At 44.2% G+C, this 20,903-nt stretch overlaps 1 protein-coding gene across 1 annotated transcript in view; it reads right to left on the bottom strand.

The window, feature by feature from the left end:
* The window catches only part of b3gat2 (beta-1,3-glucuronyltransferase 2 (glucuronosyltransferase S)), a 19,663-nt gene extending 13,829 nt beyond the window's left edge, over window positions 1–5,834 (bottom strand). Inside the window, exons 1-2 of the mRNA XM_062519251.1 lie at window positions 4,699–5,834; window positions 1–77 (exon numbers count right to left, since the gene is read on the bottom strand). The exon at window positions 1–77 is cut by the window's left edge and continues 68 nt beyond it. Of these exons, the coding sequence (XP_062375235.1) occupies window positions 1–77; window positions 4,699–5,232 (611 nt within the window). The 5' untranslated portion in view covers window positions 5,233–5,834. The remainder of the gene's footprint in view (window positions 78–4,698) is intronic.
* Window positions 5,835–20,903: the final 15,069 nt, after the last annotated feature.

Raw genomic sequence — 20,903 nt, 5'->3', positions numbered from 1 at the left:
TCCACCAGCGGCCTCTCGTACCGGCGACCCCCGACCAGACCCACGGGCCACACCGCCACCCGCCGGGTGGAGCGCATCTGTGGAGAGATGAGGATGGAGGGAGAAAGAGAGAGAGAAAGAGAGAGATGCTGAGTTATGCAGTATTCATCCGGTGTTTTACAGTGTGCATCCAATTTCCTCCCTTTCTTCCGCCGGGCTGCGTTATCTGTTTTCGCCGATATGATCAAATGCTTGTGCGCTATTACGCCCCATCCACTAGTGGTTTAGCGAGAGAGGCGGCAGTCGTCTTTTATTCTCCGGGACATTAGACAGCGGAAAGCAGGACGCCACCGGCAGTGCCTCGGCATCTTTATTAAGAGACGAACGAGGTGCATTTTCAACTCCAATGAATCCCTGCTGCACCTGCCGTGACAGCCAGGGAGATTGTATAAAACTGTTACCATTCCATTTACATTCCAGGAAAGTGAACGGGAAAAAAAACACAGCGGGGCGCTGGTTTTGGCCAGTCTGTTTATGTTCCACAACCATCATTTCCTCTTTGATGGCATTCTGTTTGTGAAAATTAAAGTAGCCCTAAGCCAAACCTTTCTTTTTCTCAGTAAAGAAAGAGGGAAACGTGAAGGAATCGCAGTGGTGGCAGTGGGGAGGGAGGAAAACATGAGGACAATATTGCACTACAAAGAAAGAACGACAGCGAGCATAATATTACGTGATACCTCACCCAAACTGCATACTGTGGCCCGTTGAATATTTAATGTAGCGTGCTATTTGTGTGTGTGCGAGTGGGAGCGGAACTCACGGGCTAGAATGGTGTCAAGGCGGATGCCCAGGGGCAGTGGCAAGACTCCGGCTTTGATGCCAGACCCATGACTCCCAGTGTCGGATACCCATCCCTCCCGCATCACACCCCATCTCGTATAGGCTACCTCCCCCTCCTTTCCCCTCTCTCCTCCTCCAGGGGGACTTTTCAAAGACTTCGGGTCCAATAATGGAGAAACTCTCCGAAACACAAGAAGGGGAACGAAGACTAAAAGACTACCAAAGCCCAACCGGAAGAAAGAGGAGAGAGATGCCATGGGGATCCGTGCGGAGTTGTGGCGGTATCACGCTTGGCGGGTGCAGAGTCACTTCTTGTACCGCTCAAGAGTGTGAGCAGCGTAGGGTGTCATATCAAATACCGGAGCTATATTTCATGGCCCTTGGACAAGACTTCGCTCACAAGCGGAAAGAGCGTTTTTTTTTTTTTTTTAGTCCTGCGGGTTGAAACAAATAGACAGGAATATATATCTTCATTTTTTTTTTTCTGGCGGAGAGACCTCTTGCACTGCCTCGTCGTGTTCGTGAGTGAGACAGGAACAAGAACAAACAGTGCTGGGCCTGGCAAGACAGACTGCGCAAATCACTATCTGATCGAGAGCACATTCAATTTTCTCAAGGAGAAAAACACCTTGAGCCCCCGCTAGATGAAGAAGAAAAAAAGTTTGCTCCATTGTCTACACAGTGGCAGCATTAGCAGTCAGAGCAATGGCGTGTTTAGTATTCTTCTGACACACGCTAAATGGGTCAGCTCTCTCAGAGATGTTGTGCACTGCATTCGGGGACTGTGGTCCCGCTGGTAGCCTCAAAGAATGGTTCCTTTTTAGTACCCTTGTGTTCTACACAATTGAACTTTTTTTCTTTTTATATTACATCACTTAAGTGAGGAGACCAAAATAGACTGGAGGAGGTGGGGGGGGGGGCAGGAGCACAGAATGTTGAATGGCTGGTTGTGTATGTGTGTGTGTGTGTGTGTGTGTGTGTGGTGCCACTGCAGTAGTCTCCCCTTCAGGCACTAGCCCATGCCCAGCTATGCACTGGTAGAAGGTACAGTGGGCAAATGAGGAGTGGTGTGTGTGTGTGTGTGTGTGTGTGTGTGTGTGTGTGTGTGTGTGTGTGTGTGTGTGTGTGTGTGCACACGCATGTGTACACTACACGCATAGCAGAGGCAGTTGTGAGAGAATCATGCTTACTGTAAAGTATGGTGTAGAGACATTGTGTGTGAATGGATGTATCTCTGTCCCTCTCTGTGTGTGTGTAGCTGCATGGAAAGGGAAATGTGAATGAATTTATGAATTTATATGATGGAGAGAAACTGAGTTTATTCGATTTCTCTCTTTCTCTCTGTGTGTGTCTGTGTGTGTGTGTGTGCGCGCGCGCATGTGTGTCTGTGTATGTGGATACAGATGAGAAAAGAGAGGTTATGGGTAAGAAGGACAATCGCTCATTCACACAAGGCCAGAAGGAGATCCACCTCTCTGTGAATGAGAAGGACGGCCAGCACACACACACACACACACACACACACACACACACACCAGGAGAAAAAGAGTGTGGAATGTGTGGAAAACGACCACCAGCTGAAATAAACAGAGCAAACACAAGCCTATGGAACCTTCTAGATGCAGAAAGGGACCGAACACATTGAGAGAACAAACAATGAAGTACAAAGGATTTAAAAGGGAGCAAGGAAATAACATTCCACCAGCCTGTAATGTGGTGGAAGTCATTAGTGTGTTGCTTTACTCTTGAAGCCTGCAAGTGTCCTTCAGACACACTCTCTGGATCTGATACGATTGTTCAGTGAGCCATACATTCTCATAGCTTGTAGGCTGCTATTCTCTGGTTGTCTTCCTATAGTGCTGAAAGGATAAACTCATTGGACCTAATGAAATGCTGAACAGCCAAGCTTGTCTCAAAGGGAACGGAATGTTTTCATCTGTATTTGAAAAGCACTATGGTCTAATAGACTTTCAAGTGTTAATTGGTAAATTCCAAGGTTACTCATTGTATCCTTGAAGAGTCCATTAGTATGATAGAGTGTGGCGTTTTGGGCATCCTGGACATTTAGGGTGCTCGAGTGCCGAATGTGTCTAGTTGATGAGGTTACCTACAATAGACCAGTGCATAAATTCAGCGAAAATATTTCAGGTATAACGGCAGGAGACGCTAATGAAACAAGGTCAGCCCAAAGCTCAGACACAATGCTGTGCGTCACTGTTCAGATTAGGGCGGCACCTGTCATTTTGAATCAGCCTTTTCTCGCTATTGGCTTCAGTGTTGTCCAAAGTTCTATTAGCTGGACTCGTGGCTGGGAACCAAGGCCGCATTAATGCAATCTATCCGCTAATACAGCCAGGCCGCCGTGTGCCTCGGGTCAATTTGGTCTCCTAGCCATGTTTGGCTAAACTTTTATTGATCCCATATTTATCATATTTATACCACATACTTGGGACATCATGCTGATTTGATGTGAATGGATGTAGATTAGCTGTTTGTTGGATTGAAAGCTATTTAAAAGTGATGCCGTAAATGTCTTTATATTTGGTATTGCATTGATTTAGCATTAACATGGAGTGCAAATCACTGCCAGCTTTCGTGGCCTACAGTATATATAAAAACGACAGTAGTTTTTTTGTCTCGTGTTCGCACTCCTTCCCCCTTTCCCATCATTCTTTGACATGTGTGTTAACAGATAGGTCTTGATTTCTCGGCTGTCAGGTCACTGCACCGCTTGAGTGTGACTGGTGAAATTCATTTCGCTTGGTCTGAGTGGAATTGGGTTGTCTCCGCGACGGAGCGCTCGCCTCGACTGTCCGCGACGTTAACTCGCCTCTAGGAATAGACAGGAGAGGAGAGGGCAGGTTTGATTTCACAAAGCACATTAGTCCACGCGGCAGCTTTTGCAGACAGCCAATTTCGGGCCGGGAAAATCACTTGAATGAATGTCTTGGAGACATAATTAATAGCGCTGAGGCGTGACTTGCTAATTCTGGGAAACCGGAGAATGCAATCCTCTTTATGCAAAAGTGCATTGCCTATCCGGGTGACATTCACTAAAATGGAGTTAATCCGCGTGGAGAACACAAGATCTCCGGTCCGTTTATTACCTACCAGGATACATCCACCGGGTATATAATGTGTCACGAATGTTCGGTCAAACATTCCCCTCCTCTGGCAAATATATAGTTGACAAGTTGAATAGAGGGAGATGCCAACGGCTCTACACCCTGGGCTGACCTCTCCCGGCGAGATTAAAGGATTAAGATGCATGTTTAGAGTAAATCCACCACATACTTGAATGGTCAGGCGATGACATATGCTGTTACTAATTACTCTTGGATAATGATAAAGTAAAGACTGAACCAAGACGTAGCCTATACAGAGGAATAAGTAAACAAAGTGACATAATACAACCAGGACCTTAGAAGGACCTAAGTGAATGGAATAATATGTGTTATCCTTTTTCAAGAGGAAAACATCATCGTGGAGTATAATGGTTCTCACTTTGAACCTCATCACATATCTGCTTTCGTGAAGTAGCCTGCAAATCACTGTACCATCACTGTACCATACAATCCTTAATATGCACAACAGGCGAAGGAACTGACAATTTCACTGCATTCTTACTAATGATATGCATGTGACAAATAAATCCCCTTGGATTCTTGTAATATTTGTGCATCAGGTTATTTGCCAGATTCAACTGATGTAAAGTGTGCGTCCCACGTGTGCTATTGGCAATAGCAATGTCAACATTACGCATTTGTTTAGTAAGCTATCGTGAAAAAAAGCAAATGTACTACTACGAAGCCCTGTGGCTCAGATATCATTTAAAAAAAAACAAATATTGACTACAGTAGAGGACACGAGTCATGTTACCTCCTCGAACAACTCTAAGCTGTATGTGTTGTCGTCGTCTGCGAAAAAGACGACCCCCGCGTCTTTGAGGGAGCGGTGTTGCCGAAGCCAGCTGAGCGCATTGTTCCTCTGTTCGGTGGCCCGAGGCATACCGGTTCGCTTAAAGCGCCGTGGTGTGAAGATGTTCAAGTGTGTGTACGGAACACCACAGCGGGCGAGGAATCGCGACACCAACTCCGTCCGGGTGCTTGAGTCCTCCACCACGATCCAGTGGAACTGTGGCACCTGACGGAAGGTGTTGGAGAGCCGTGTGAGCTCCGCTTTCTGCACCGCTCTGCTGTAAGTGGGGGTGATTGCGTAGATGACCGGTAGAGCTGTGCGGTTCTTAACGGGCAACGCGGGTCTCTCGTGCCGCTGTGCGTTTCCAAGTCGCGACAAGTAAAATTGTGCTGTGTTCCGAACAGAGGATCTCTTTGTATCCACGTCGATCATGATGATGACGATCAAAACCCAGGGAAGGAGTATGAAGAATCGGCTGTAGAAGACGGATTTCATTGTGCTGAAGTTGAGCAGGTCCCAGTACACAAAACGGAGTCACCCATACATCCTCTTTAGAGCAGCGGTTCAAGTTCAAGGCTCATGACCATACTCCCATAGCACATTCCGAAAGAATGGTCTATGAAATGTTACTGCGTACAGCATTCCCTCGGATCGGACACTTCTTGTTCTGTTGTCTTACGTCTTCTCCGAAACGTACACGCAGTACATATGCTATCCAAACTTAGACTATTCCTTTAATGATATTACTGTCCCGTCTCCATCCTAGGAAGACTAGAGTGCTTCGCCGCGGAATCTGTACAAGTTCGTCTTTAGCGAAGGATTCTTGTTAGTCCTCAGCGGATCCTCCCTCAAACAAAAACAACAGGTAACTCGCCACACAACCAATAGTCATTGACTTCCTCCGTTTAAAACTGCAATAACAACGAAGTGTCGTCGTTCCTATTTATTTTGCCATTCGTGCCTGGCTTCGAGAAGGCAAAAAAGTCCTCTTAAAACGTTAAAGTCAACTGAGCACCGGATGATTCTGATAGCAGTGCAGCGAGGATAGGAGGATATTGAGAAGCGAACGGGCAGGGCAGCTTTGATACGCTGCCTCCTAACGGCGCTGTCCACTGAGACCCGCGATAAAGCCTTCACTCGCTTCAAATGAGGGAGGGGGTGGGTGAGTGACTGACTGACTGAGTGAGTGAGAGAGAGAAAGAGAGAGAGAGACAGAGAGGGAGGGAGGGAGGATAAGATGGATGGATGGAGATCCCTATCTGGATGCTAGTCTTTACTTATAGCAAAAGTCAACAATTCTGACCAATTATACTAGCTGTGGAATTAAGTCGTTCTTTTGCACTGTCTAAAAAAACAAGTATGAAATTTCACAATTCAGATTAGTCTGTCATGATGCGAGTTTTTCTAAACATAGTGTGTTTAACACACTATTCCACTTAGCCTGTGTGTTTCACCACAGAACATAATGTACTTAGCATCTCATTCGCAACATTGAGATGCTGAGAAACAAAAAGCACATATTTTTTTAGCATCTCAATGTTAAGATTCTGAATGTCGTCACTGTCAGGGCATGAACACAGGCAAATGATTGTCATTCAGCCATTATGTCTCTTCCCCACAGAGTCATAATTGTCTTATTGGACGTTGCACCACCAATTACAGCGTTAAAGCCCCCCATCCACACTCTTCACTGCTGATTGTTCTGCTCTGCCTTTTCTGCACACATTTTCAGCACAAAGACACGGTACTTTAGCCCAAGAGACTTGCTGTGGATGTCTCCACATGGGGCCCTGTTAAGCTTTCACGACATCAGCATTGGCGATAGACTTTGCCACATTCCCTCGTCCACCTCTCTCTCTCTCTCTCTCCTCCTCCTCCTCCTCCTCTCCCTTCCTGTCTTTCCTCCCGCGGGTCCGATGCGGAGTGAAGACTCAATCTGCTGTGCTTCATTAGGCAAAGCCTCAGTCTCATCTCTGCTGTGGACCCCCAACCCCTAAACCTCCCCACCCGCACCCCAGCCCCAGCCCCAGCCCCAGCAAGATCATGATCATGATCAGTCAGCACCCTCAGAGCACGACAGGGAAAAACAACATCATAATTGAGCTATTTTTTAACAGTTGACACACCGTGGACAGAATGTGGAGAAGGGGAAGGAGTGAGAGATAAACAGAGAGAGAGAAGGAGAGAGAGAGAGAGAGAGAGTGGTACCTCAAGGCATGTGTATGTCAGTCTGAGCACGTACCCCCACCCCATTCTCTCTCTCTCTCTCTCTCTCTCTCTCTCTCTCCTTCTCCTCTCTTCCATCTGCATCATGAGCAGCGACAGCTACCCACTGTGACATCTGACTTTGTGCCTCCTCCCCCTCTTCCCTGATGGCCTCTCTGCTCTGCTGTCTGTATGAGGACCATGTCAATCTCGGGCAGTAAGAGCAGCCGAGGCAGCCTGTCATCGGCCGGCGTCTCATGATGAAAATTCCCCATTGTTTAGGGCCAATGACGTGTGACAGCCGCCTGATGTGACTGTGCTTTCTCTGGGTGTGTGTGTGTGTGTGTGTGTGTGTGTGTGTCTGTGTGTGTTTGTGTGACAGACAGAGGGTGATTGAGCAATGAGATAAGGGGTAAAGAGATGTGTAGACAAGTGTGTGTGTAAATGTGTGTTTGTTTGTCTATACTGTATATCACAGTATGTGTGCATGTGGACTGGACAGAGTGCCGTCAGAATGTAACTGAATGATATCGGCAGGCTCTGTGTATTTCTAATGGCCCCCAGATCTAATGAATTATTTTTGATGGCCTTAACCCGCAGCCTCAGTTCGTCTGAAGCGCCATAATGTGACTGTCACACAGATTTCAGCGCAGTCCTGTGACGAGAGAGAGAGAGAGAGAGAGAGAGATAGAGAGAGAGAGAGTGAGAGAGCGCTGGAGTCAGGAGGAGGACTACGCCTCTGGGTCAGCATCGACTCTCTGAAAAGCAGCGTTGTGTGTGTGTGTGTGTGTGTGTGTGTGTGTGTGTGTGTGTGTGTGTGTGTGTGTGTGTGTGTGTGTGTGGCGCGATGTACGGCGAGCGCTCCGAGGGGGCCAATGAACAGTGGCAGAGCAAAGCAGGAGCAGCTCCAGTAAAGCTTAACCCTGAGGTCAGCCGCTCCGTTTTCATCTGCCGCCGCCGCCAAAAGCGCTGGAGGAAGGACAGGACTCTGGCTCTGGACTGGAGGTGATGAATAGAGGGTGTGCCCGATGAGAGAGAGAGAGAGAGAGAGAGTCAGAGAGAGAGAGAGAGAGAGAGTCAGAGAGAGAGAGAGAGAGAGTCAGAGAGAGAGACTGCAGTGAGTGAGTCAACAGAAATTTTCTTTTCAACAGCCACACTAACAATCCAGCCTTTACACTGCGCAATAACAACATATTAAAGCGCTGGTCCTGTGAAAATAGATCATAGCGCAACTAGATTAGACGATAATTTAGACCTCAATTCAATAAGCGGAGGGCTGAGCAATTTAGATGCCCCTCAATAAATGGAGAATATGGAAAGCAGTTGTCAACACCATTTGCATAGAAATGACTTCTCGCCCCTTTAGTTTGTGGTGTGCGTCTCAGGAGCTAATATATATTTGCGGCATGAATCAATTGACTTCCATTTTTTAGCTGTTTATAACATTAGCTGTCCATTTTATGGGTAGGGGCAGGAGAATTGTTACTGAACTTACTTTCAGTCCAAAATCGAAGCATAGTGGATTGTTTTGATTCTAAATCTTCCATCTCTCTCTCTCTCTCTCTCTCTCTCTCTCTCCCTCTCTCTCTCTCTCTCTAGTTGCATCTAAATCTGTGCTTCTGCTGCCTTCTGTGTCTTTGGGTTTAGTTTTTTATATATTATTCATGGATTTATTCATACCAGGGAATACAGTGTAACCTGAGAACACTGTACTACTCAACAACATTGTGATTTTATATGGTGCTAATGAAATATACTTGTGTCTGGCTGGCAGGTGTTGTGTGTGTCCATTTATTTAAACGGACATCTAAGCTGCAGGTCTGGTCAAAGGGTTTAGCACGTCCATAAAGCAACACACTGGTAAACCAAAGATTGCGCTGTAGATCACATGCTGCCATTGTGTGTCTACCAGAGCTAGTTTACTTTAGCTTTATCAGTAGGCTCTGACTCCACTTTATCACATAGGATCTGTGTAACTGGCTACCACATTGGTCCTTTACGTAAGACCAGGCTTGTGCACAATTCAGAATTGAATTGAGAATGACTCCTAAATTCCATTTCAGTTCTTGAATTTGAATTGAATTTGAATTGAGGTCCAAAACAGGATGTAGAAATGGGTGGTTGACATGACATGGCCTTTTTTTGGTCCAGAGTGTCAAACTGAAGTAAAGAAATGTCTAATCTGCAAATAAATGTGGTTATATTGTTCAGAAAAACCTGCTTTATATGAACATATGGACCATTCATGCCAGTCATATTCCTATTTCTCAAAATTTTCAGCCAAACCAGGAAAAGCTCATATGGCGTGACTGTCCCGAGCCCATTTCATAAAGTTTGATTTTGAATAAAAAAAAATCTAATTAATATATTTTCCCATTACTTAAATACAATGAATACTAAAGATGTCTACTTGTAAGTCTGTAGTGTTTAAAGTCCAGGCATAATATTTTTGAACAAGCCATAAACAAAAACATTTTGTCCCAAAAATCAATATCATATGGTGTGACCCTAAATTATGTTTTTTAAATGTGCAATTGTGTGGAGACCTTTAGGGATAGGGGGTCCTTCCTCATTCAGGAAGTATAATAACTTCTCAGAAGGACATTGAAAGTTTACGTGTTGAGTTATCTCTCATATTTCTTTCGATAAATCAAGTATTTCCAGCACTCCTATCTCAGTTCCACTTTTCGCTGTCTTTTGGTGTGACCCATTTTTCAGGAAAATTTCAAAAGTAAATAGTTTTTTGGTCAAAATTACCTTTACATCTATGTTACCATGTTAAAGTGAGCATATGACTTTGGTCCTAGCATGTAGCCTCAAGACTCATTGTTCTGCTAAGTGCATGAGACCTCATATGGAGTGACCCCATATCATATGGTGTGATGGGGTTTTGCTGTCACACCATATGATTTATTTGTCACACTATATGATATAATCTGTATTTTCCTACATAAATAATGTTTTTTTCAAACATATGTTTAATTAATAGTGTTATACATATTTTAACATATTTAACATTTTGTTAACATTTATTATTTAATATGTGGCACCTATTACCCAAGTGCTATACAATATCTGGTGGAATTCTGTTTTACAAAGTTCTGAGTTTTAAACAGTGATCCTTTATGTGATATATTTGTCTTAAACTGTGATTTATTGTTTGTGAAATGCATATATTCACATTTTTGCGTTAACAGATTGTTATTTGGTGTAATTTATCATATGGTGTGACACCATATCATTTGGTGTGACATCAAGAAACATCAAGAAATTATGAAAATAAAAAGGCTTTCGGAGTCTAAATCATAAAAATCTGAATGTGACAGATAGGAAATAGGGTCAGCAAACATTATATGTATTTCATTTCTTTTGTATCAAGATATGTCCAAATTAATATGAAGTTTATTGAAAGATTAGGGACAAATGCCTTACTTGGTGTATTGATGAATAAATATACTGTAAAATATACTGTAACACATTTCCACAAGGAAATGCTAGATCTTGATGAAGTAAAGATAGAAGATTATGATACACTGACTCACATAAAAAATATATACCCCATCATAGTTTTACACACAATAACTTTCATGTCACACCATATGATAATTTTAGTCACTAACACTAGACATTAGTGAATAAATATGAATTCCAATACAAATTCTAAAAGATCATACATATTTTGGGAATGGGAGAGTCAGTACAACATAACTAAGTGATTTCCATGCATAATATCTGAATTTTTTTTCAAAAACTTTTTTTCGGCCTAAAACGTCAACCACCCAAATACAGTTCGAATTTGAATGAAAGGAAGTAAAACTGAAATTCGAAGAAATTCATATACATCCCTAGCCTGGCTAACGCCTCCCACTTCTCAAATGAGACGTGGTCTGGCAACCAGACGTTCATTTTCTCGTATTTGAAAAAATGCCCAGATCCGTTCATTGGGCGCCACGGATGTCTATCAAATGCGCATGGCTCACCCAACTCGTTCGTATGCAACGCTAAGGGCTGCCGTAAATCCTTTGGCGTCGAATGTAGACGCAAGAGGGCAACGGAAACTTCTCGGATGTTCTGTGATTGGTTCGCCAACATCAGGCGAACATTAGGGCGTTAGTTTCCAGACTGGCTTAGCAGCGGGATTGAAATCACCGCGCAAGGCAGTATGGGAAAACCCAGGCTAATACATCCCAGCAAACACAAAACTAAACAGCCACGTTGCCTATAAGTGGCCAGTTGGTCACCGCGACCTAACCTTCTGGCAACCTTCCTGCAACGTGGCTGCAACGTTGCCTTTATGAAGTTGCCATTTGGTGACTTGAGCAACGTTGCCATAACGCGGCGCAAAGGTAATTTGGTAATGTGGCCATTTGGTGACTTGAGCGACGTTGCCATAACGTGGCGCAAAGGTCATTTGGTAACGTGGCCATTTGGTGACTTGAGCAACGTTGCCATAACGTGGCACTTTGGTCATTTGGTAACGTGGCCATTTGGTGACTTGGGCAACGTTGCCATAACGTGGCACTTTGGTCATTTGGTAACGTGGCCATTTGGTGACTTGAGCAATGTTGCCATAACGTGGCACTTTGGTCATTTGGTAACGTGGCCATTTGGTGACTTGAGCAACGTTGCCATAACATGGCACTTTGGTCATTTGGTAACGTAGCCATTTGGTGACTTGAGCAACGTTGCCATAACGTGGCACTTTGGTCATCTGGTAACGTTGCCATTTGGTGCCAGCGGCAAGCGGCAGCGGCAAGCGTAACGCAACGCTCAGACCATAATAATAAATCTAAACATTCTATCTCGTTCCTAAGTTCAATCTTTGTTGCTACGTCCTTAGACGAATCTGATTGGTTAAAATACCTAAACATTCCAAAACTGATTGTCACGAGCCGAGCGTTGCGCTTCAAAGTTGAACCAAGTTCAACTCACAGTTTGCTCAACGCTAGCGTTACGCCAGCGTTGTCACCGTTCCGCTGCCGAACCATAGAGAACAATAGGAAACCTGCCGCTTGCCGCTGGCTAGTGTGATCCCCGCCTTACGGACAGATACGTCTTGTATCGATAGAGACGACAAGTTTCACCATTAAGGGACCAGTGAGGTGACAGGAGTTGGAATTGTATGGTCTCCCAATTTCCATTAGATTTTATGCACCTTGTTTGTTTTGGGTTATGACAAAGTTGATAGGGTAGTACTAAATGTAGTTGCAAAAAATGAAACCCCTACTCAACTGAATGGGTGGCTGAGTATGGTAAGTTATTGAGGAAGTTCCACAATATTAAGAAGAAATAGCTTATAGAGAAGTAACTATGTTAATCTAATGCTCAAAATTAAACATGCTCCTTGTGAGTTAAGCAGTTCTTTTTAGATGTTCGGAAAGTAGGCTTAATTATGTTGTTTGTTTTTATATGTAGAATCAAGGCTTGAAGGAGGCTTGTGAAGTTCTGCAAAGGCAACAGTTTGGAGTCGACAGACGAGGACAGTGCGGAAAAGAGTAGGCTATGTTTCCTCTGTTCTCCTTTTATAGCGTACTGTGTTAGGCTTATTTGCAACTGGCGTTCACTGCACTTTTAAGAATTTGATTGCACTTAATTTGTCCCAACAGGCTATCGTCAAAATATGTTGAATTTAGGCCTACATCAGCCCCTACATCTGCAGTCTCAGGAAGACCTCCAGTGCAGGCCTCAACAAGCAGGCTTCACACAGGTAATGACCTTTTTAGTCTATCACAGGAATTAGAAACTCTTCAACAACTAATAATTGACATAATTATGTTTAATAGTTAAGTAGCGTTTATCTTCAGAGGTCTTGTAGTCAAATTATGTCGTTGAATGAGACTGCAGCTTTATTCACGATACCGGGAGCATGTTACTCACATGAAGTCAACGTAACAAGCCCACACATCTGTGGGTGAAGCCAGTTCTTATACCCTTAAAGGGATAGTTCGGATTTTAAGACACGAAGTTGTATGGGTTCCCTGTCAGCAACGTAGTGCATCAGCACTGACTTACCCCCGACAGCGTCCTGTGAGCCGAGATCCAGCCGGTTTTTGATCGTTTTTGATGCCGGACTATTTTCTTCAGCAAGTTTCTGGGGTCACGAAAGTAAAGTGTTTTTCTTCTCAAAACCATATGCGTTCAACAGAGTGATATATTTGCACCACAAAAACGTTGTCCAGCTGTCAGTAGCGTGCAGTGATAGGAATCGCGAAAAATAAGTAAGTGATAACGAGGTTTGAATTTTTCCTGGACAACGTTTTTGTGGTGCAAATATATCACTCTGTTGAACGCATATGGTTTTGAGAAGAAAAACACTTTACTTTCGTGACCCCAGAAACTTGCCGGACTACTTTCTTCAGCATCAAAAACGATCTAAAACCGGCTGGATCTCGGCTCACAGGACGCTGTCGGGGGTAAGTCAGTGCTGATGCACTACGTTGCTGACAGGGAACCCATACAACTTCGTGTCTTAAAATCCGAACTATCCCTTTAACACACACACACACACACATGGAAAATCACTCCATGGAACATGGAAACTCCTAAACCATGTTTGTGTTTGTGTGTGTAACCCAGGTTAAAATAGCCATAAATACATTCTTGAATAAATAACAATAAAAATACTTTTGAATAAATATGCTGATATAATAAATAAAGTTCATGATTTAGTATAATAAATAGGATTAAAAATGATTTCGTTTCAATTATTAATTCTTACAGGAAGTTTTGTCACTTAATACGAATCAGCCTATCAGAATGGCTGGTTGCAACTTCCTGTTAGAGAGAGAGAACGCTAGTCAGTGAGAGAAGTCACGCACGCTGAAAGTTAACAGCTAGCCAACAACAAACCAGTGAGCAAATAAGTGCAAATCGTGTGAAAACGTTTATTTCCTTTTATTTTCAAAGTGTGTTTGTGTTACATTTGGTCTACGAGGTAGACTGTGTTATTTTCACATATTAGAGAGTATAGTAACCACCGTGTATTGGAGCCACGCACCGCTGGCGAGCCTCCCACCCGAGAGAACCATCGGAGCATCATCTAGCTGCATCCATCGGATTCATCGACATTGGGATAACAACAAGAACTCTTTCTTTGGAATTTGCGGTAGGACTTTTTAAAAGCCATCGTCATTTTCGTGTCAAGAGGATTGTTAGGATTTTGAATTGCGGTAGCGTGGGACTCATCATCGAAACCGAAACTTAACTCAACTCATCCCCACGTTTTCCACGTGGATTTCGCTGGATGCTCTACTACTGGTCGCTAGCAAGGTTAAATTCACTGACTGTTTAGCTGCACATTTGATTGAATTGCATTGTTACTGAAAGCACTGTTTAACATGTTACTTGATAGTTTTATTCACTAACGTTTACAGCCTTACTGTTATATTGAATGGTGAATGTTATCTTTGATACCTGATGGTATTAGCCTACTGTTACATGTCAAAGCTACACTGTTTTGATTTTGTTTTGAACCCGCTAAACCTAGTAGCTCACTGGTTTAGATAGCTAAAAGCTAATGCCTGATTCTAAAAATAGGCCTACTCATTTAAAGCACTTGCTGCGTTAATGCTACTGATTCAACGCTATTGCTGCTATTGATTTAAAGCACTTGCTGCATTGATACTTTTGAAAATAGCATTTAGTGCTCTTGATTATTGAACTCATAAAGTTAAAGTACGTACTAATTGAAATAATATTTTCTATTTGACTTTAGCCTAATTTAAACTCATTAATACTAATGTGAAAAGTCTTATTAAGTTATTCAATTTAAAATAGGATTTAAACAGAAACTGAGTTAACTCTAAATGGAAACTAAATAGTAAGTTAAAGGTAACTTTAAACTAAACTTGATAATTACTTTCTTTAAACTAAAACTAGTTAAGAGATTTAACTGTACTCTTTATTACCTGAAAGAAGAGGTAATTCTATATTTCTACATACTGGATTCCAATTCTTTATTGAATATTGTCTTTCTACATGTCCTTAATGGTACCAATGTATGTTATCTACTTTTGCTCTTTCCCAATATAAACAAGCCGGCATTTAAAACTGAATTCATGGTCTGTGGTGTGTCTAATGTTATTTTGCTGTAATTATTGTTTTAGCCACTTCTGCTCCCTACGAGCCTAGTCACTGGTCCTAATATAGCATAACTTATCACAAATCGAGGTAAGTGCTACAATATAAATGGCGAGCCAGCCAGGAGCAGTTGATTGCTAAAATAGAGAGGATTATTAGTGAAATAAAGTAATTTTATCACCCAGACCTAAAATAGAACCAAGTCCGGCCAAAATGGAAGTGGTAGATAGAGAAAATGTAAAAGTGCCTAACTCAGTCATTATTAGTGGACTTACTGACACAGACAAAGATCAAGACGTCACTGACTTCCTGAACCGGTATGGACGTATCGGGAGAACAATCAGAGTAGATGACCCTGAATCCCCATACCACAGAAATGTCATTGTGGAGTATGAGAGTGGAGCTGCAGTCACAGCCCTTGATCCTTTGCTTCCACATAGCTATGAGAGCCCTAGTGAAGTGACTTATCAGATCAAAGCCTTGTCAGCTGAATATGTCCCTACTGTGACTGGTAGTGCCGTCCAAAGCTTCTTGACTGAACTGCAAAAGATCGCTAAACTGAGTGGTCGATCCTATGAAGAGATTCTGCGAGAACAACTATCTGAATGCAGTAAATCAGTAGCTGTTAGTGCAGAGCCCGCTAATGAGCCTGAAATTGAGCCTTCCCACACTGAAGTTGAGAGTGAACAAGAACAACCACCAGTGGCGCAGCCACAAGCAACCTCTCCTGTTGAGACAAAAGAGCCTGATGAAACTCCCCAACGTGATGCTGAGGCCAAAGCTTTCAGTCCGGTTAAAGACAATGAAGCCCCTATGACTGCTGCAAGTTACTCTAATCCTCCTGAAGTGCAACGAGTGATTGTGGAACATGTAGTAAAAAGTAATGCCCCTGCACCAGTGATGCATGCGTCATTCAGACTCAGACAATTCTCTGGCAAAACCCCTTGCCCGAATCACGAAATAGATTTTGACACATGGAGAACTAGCGTTGAGCTCATTCTAAAAGATCCAGCTCTGTCTGACCTACAACGCTCAAGAAAGATTCTAGAAAGCTTAGTTCCCCCAGCAGCCAACGTTATCAAACCTTTAGGCCCACAGGCCTTGCCTGAAGCCTACCTTGAGCTGCTAGATTCAGCATTCGGAATTGTACAAGATGGTGATGAGCTCTTCGCTGTGTTCCTCAACACATTCCAGAATACTGGAGAGACAGCCTCCCAGTTCTTACACAGGCTACAGACTGTTCTCACCAAAGTATTGAAGAGAGGTGGTTTATCTGCCAGTGAAGCTGACCGTCACCTCCTGCGCCAGTTTTGTCGAGGGTGCTGGGACAATGTACTGATAGCGGACCTGCAGCTTGAACGCAAGAGAGACAACCCACCTCCCTTCTCAGATTTGCTGATGCAACTGCGCATAGAAGAAGATAAGCAAACTGCCAAAGAGAACCGAATGAAGAAGCACCTTGGTGGATCAAAGCAGAAAGCCAATGTCCGTCTCTTGACAGCAAGCTCTCTTGAAGCCGATACATCAGTGGACGATGACCTCACTGAACTGAGGAAGCAAGTTGCTCAGCTACAGAGTCAACTCACTCAACAAAAGACAAAGAAAGCAGAGTCCAGCGCATCTCCAGACGAGGTCGCTGAGCTGAAGAAACAAGTCATAGAGTTGAAAAGCCAGCTCACAAGCAGAAAATCAAAGAAACCCCCTAAGTCAAAGGACAATGTGGCACAATACAGTTCAAAGTGTCAATCCAAGACCCAAGCATCTGATAGCCCTTCAACTTCAACCCCGAGGCCTAGTACCAGACCCAGGCCATGGTACTGTTTTCATTGTGGCGAAGATGGCCATATTGCTCCCACCTGTGACAATGAGCCAGATCCAGCATTAGTAGCTGAAAAGAAAATACAGCTGAAAGAAAAACAGTCCTCGTGGGACAGTCAAAATGGTTCATCCTCTCCCCAGCGTTTAAACTGAAGTCAGCCCTCATTGCGGGACAAATGAGAGCTGAAGGCAGTGAAAAGCGTCCCACCTCTAAACACAGCAGATCCCGCAACGTGAACCTGCCAAAGGGACTAGTTGGAGCTAAATACACAGCTTGTGTGCTCATTGATGGACAAACCTGTAACTGCCTTCTCGACACAGGGTCTCAAGTGACCACAGTGTCTCAATCCTTCTATGAAAACAACCTCCACAACCTGGAGATCCACCCTTTGAACGAGCTGTTAGAAGTTGAAGCTGCAAATGGCCAAACTGTGCCTTATTCAGGATTCATAGAAGTAAACATCACTTTCCCCAAGAACTGTTTTGGCTCTGAGATCAATGTGCCATCTCTTGCGTTGGTTGTCCCTGACACACGCCCTAGTGCCCAATCCACACTCCTGATTGGCACTAACACCTTAGATCTAGTGTACGAGAAGTGCTCCAAAGCAAATACAGATCTTCAAGCTCTCCCATATGGTAGCAGAGTTGTCCTTCAAGTAATGCAACAGAGAAACAAGCAAAAAGTAAACAGCAGCTTAGGACTAGTGAGGCTACCAGGAAAAGACCCCACAGTTATCCCTGCTGGTCAAAGCTGTGTGATAGAAGCATTAGCTCATGTTAATAGCCAAGCTTCAGACCGATGGGTTGTTGTCGAACCCCCCTCCTCGTCTTCCTTACCTGGAGGCATGTTAGTCACTAGTTGCTTACTCAGTCTGCCTAACAATCCATCCAAAAAGCTGCCTGTGGTGTTGCGTAATGAGAGCAAGCACGACATAATCCTCTCCGCAAAAAGCGTCATAGCTGAAGTGCATGCGTTGCAGGAAGTTGTCCAGAACAAGTGTACACCATCTAATGCTGCACGCCACGGTAGTTCCCCAAAGTCCTTCAACGATGTAAAGCTGAACTTAAACTTCGATGGCTCCCCACTTCCAGCCGAATGGAGAAAGAGAATAGAAGAAAAGCTATGTGCTATGCCAGAAGTGTTCGCTCTACATGACACAGACTTTGGTCGAACAGACAAAGTTAAGCACCAGATCAAATTGAGCGATGAGACTCCCTTCAAGCACAGACCTCGACCCATTCGTCCACAAGACCTTGACGCAGTACGGAGACACCTGCAAGAGCTGAGTGAGGCAGGAATAATTCGTGAGTCAGAGTCACCATTCTCTTCTCCTATAGTAGTAGTCCGAAAAAAGAATGGGGATGTGAGACTCTGCGTCGATTATCGCAAGTTGAACCTGCAGACAATCAAGGATGCTTATGCCTTGCCTAACCTAGAGGAGACTTTCTCTGCACTCACAGGCTCAAAATGGTTCTCCGTCCTAGACCTCAAATCAGGCTATTATCAGATTGAAGTAGAGGAAGCTGATAAACCCAAAACAGCCTTTGTGTGCCCATTGGGGTTCTGGGAGTTCAATAGAATGGCTCAGGGTATAACGAACGCACCCAGTACGTTTCAAAGGTTGATGGAGAAGTGCATGGGGGATATCAACCTCAAAGAAGTCCTCGTCTTTTTAGACGATATCATAGTCTTTTCTGAAACTCTCGAAGAGCATGAAATCCGTCTCCTCAATGTCATGAACCGTCTTAAAGAGTATGGCCTGAAACTGTCCTTGGAAAAATGCAAATTCTTCCAAACGTCTGTAAAGTATTTAGGACATATCGTGTCTCAACATGGCGTTGAAACAGACCCCCAAAAGATTGAGGCCCTGAAGACTTGGCCTACCCCAAAGAACCTCAAAGAGCTACGCTCATTTTTAGGCTTTGCTGGGTATTATCGTCGATTTATCCAGAATTATTCGAAGATAGTAAAGCCATTAAATGACCTCACTGCGGGGTACCCACCTCTTAGAAAGAACAGCAGGTCAAAAGAGAACAGCGGCCAGTACTTCAAGCCAAGAGAACCTTTCGGAACACGATGGACTGACAGCTGTCAACGCGCATTCGATTCCATCATTGACAAGCTCACCACTGCTCCAGTGTTAGGATTTGCCAACCCAAAGTTGCCATATGTGTTACATACTGATGCAAGCACGACTGGACTAGGAGCAGCCCTATATCAGGAGCAGGAGGGAGCCATGCGTGTTATAGCTTATGCAAGCCGTGGATTGTCCAAGAGCGAATCTCGTTATCCAGCTCACAAACTTGAGTTCCTAGCCCTCAAGTGGGCTGTAACGGAGAAGTTCGCTGATTACCTGTATGGAATTCCTTTTACAGTGTTCACAGACAGCAACCCGCTAACTTACCTGCTCACAACAGCCAAGTTGGACGCGACGAGTTACCGTTGGTTGTCTGCCCTCTCCACCTTCAGCTTCCAGCTGCAGTACAGAGCGGGTAAACGCAACCTCGATGCAGATGGTCTCTCGCGACGTCCGCATGCTGAACCTGTGAATGACCAAGTCTCTCAGAAAGAAGAGGAGCGAATCCGTCAGTTCATACACCACCACTTACCTGAGTCTGACAAAGTCACACAGATCTCCTCCAAAACTGTGAACGCCGTCTGTGAAAAGCATCTCGTCTGCCCTCCTGTAAACATTCAAGACAATGGTCCCATCAATCCAGTTGTTACATCCCTTGCCATGATGGCTAAAGCGGTTCCAGACAGCTTTGAACATTGTGATGGATTCCCAGTCATTCCCAGTATATCAGAGGAAGATTTGATACAGCAACAGAGAGCCGATCCTGCACTCTGTGAAATCATCCGTCTGATGGAAACTGGGGAATCTCCTCCACCAGCTGTTAAGAAGGAGCTTCCAGATCTTCCCATCTTCTTGCGAGAGATGAACAAGCTGGAATTGAAAGACAACATTGTCTACAGGAAAAGGCAGGTCAGAGAAGAAACTCAATACCAGATTGTTTTGCCTGTGAAGTTTAGAGACATGGTGCTGAAAAGCCTTCATGATGACATGGGTCACATGGGTTTCGACAGGACCCTTGACCTCACACGATCCAGATTCTTTTGGCCCAGGATGGCTACTGATGTTGAGAAGAAGATAAAGAGTTGTAGCCGCTGTGTACGTCGTAAAACACCACCAGAGAAGGCAGCACCCTTGGTGAACATCCAAGTCACAAGACCCCTGGAGCTTGTCTGTATGGACTTTTTATCGATAGAACCAGACCGAAGCAATACCACGGATGTTCTTGTGATCACTGACTTCTTTACTAAGTACGCGCTGGCGATTCCAACTCCTAATCAGAAAGCTCGAACAGTGGCCAAATGCCTGTGGGAAAACTTCATAATTCATTATGGATTTCCTGAAAAATTACACAGCGATCAAGGCCGAGACTTCGAGTCTAAGATGATTAAAGAACTCTGTGATCTAGCAGGCATTACAAAAGTGAGAACAACACCGTATCATCCCAGGGGAAACCCTGTGGAGAGATTTAATAGGACTCTATTAAACATGCTAGGTACTCTCAAAAGCCAAGACAAAACTCACTGGCGAGACTTCGTGAAGCCATTGGTGCATGCATATAATTGCACGAAACACGAGACAACCGGGTTCACGCCATACGAACTCATGTTTGGTCGTCAGCCTCGGTTGCCTATCGACCTTGCCTTCAATGTCCCATTGAACAGCAACAACCAGAAGTCTCACTCTGAGTATGTAAGAGCTCTGAAAAGCCATCTCCAAGAGAGTTACCAGCTGGCTAGTAAGAATGCTGCCAAGACTGCAGCCCGAAACAAAGTCAGATTTGACAGACGTGTCACTGAATCCACCTTGGATGTGGGCGATCGTGTACTAGTCAGAAATGTTCGTATAAGAGGAAAGCACAAGTTGGCTGACAAGTGGGAAGAAACCGTGCATGTCGTTGTTAGCCGGAATGGAGACCTTCCTGTTTACACCGTCAAGCCAGAGAACAAAGATGGTCCCCTTAGAACGCTGCACAGAGACCTCTTGTTA

This window comes from Sardina pilchardus, chromosome 18, assembly GCF_963854185.1.
Source record: "Sardina pilchardus chromosome 18, fSarPil1.1, whole genome shotgun sequence".
Taxonomy (NCBI): Eukaryota; Metazoa; Chordata; class Actinopteri; order Clupeiformes; family Clupeidae; genus Sardina; species Sardina pilchardus.
Note: the sequence above shows the minus strand (reverse complement) of the source record. Positions and strands in the feature narration are given on the sequence as shown.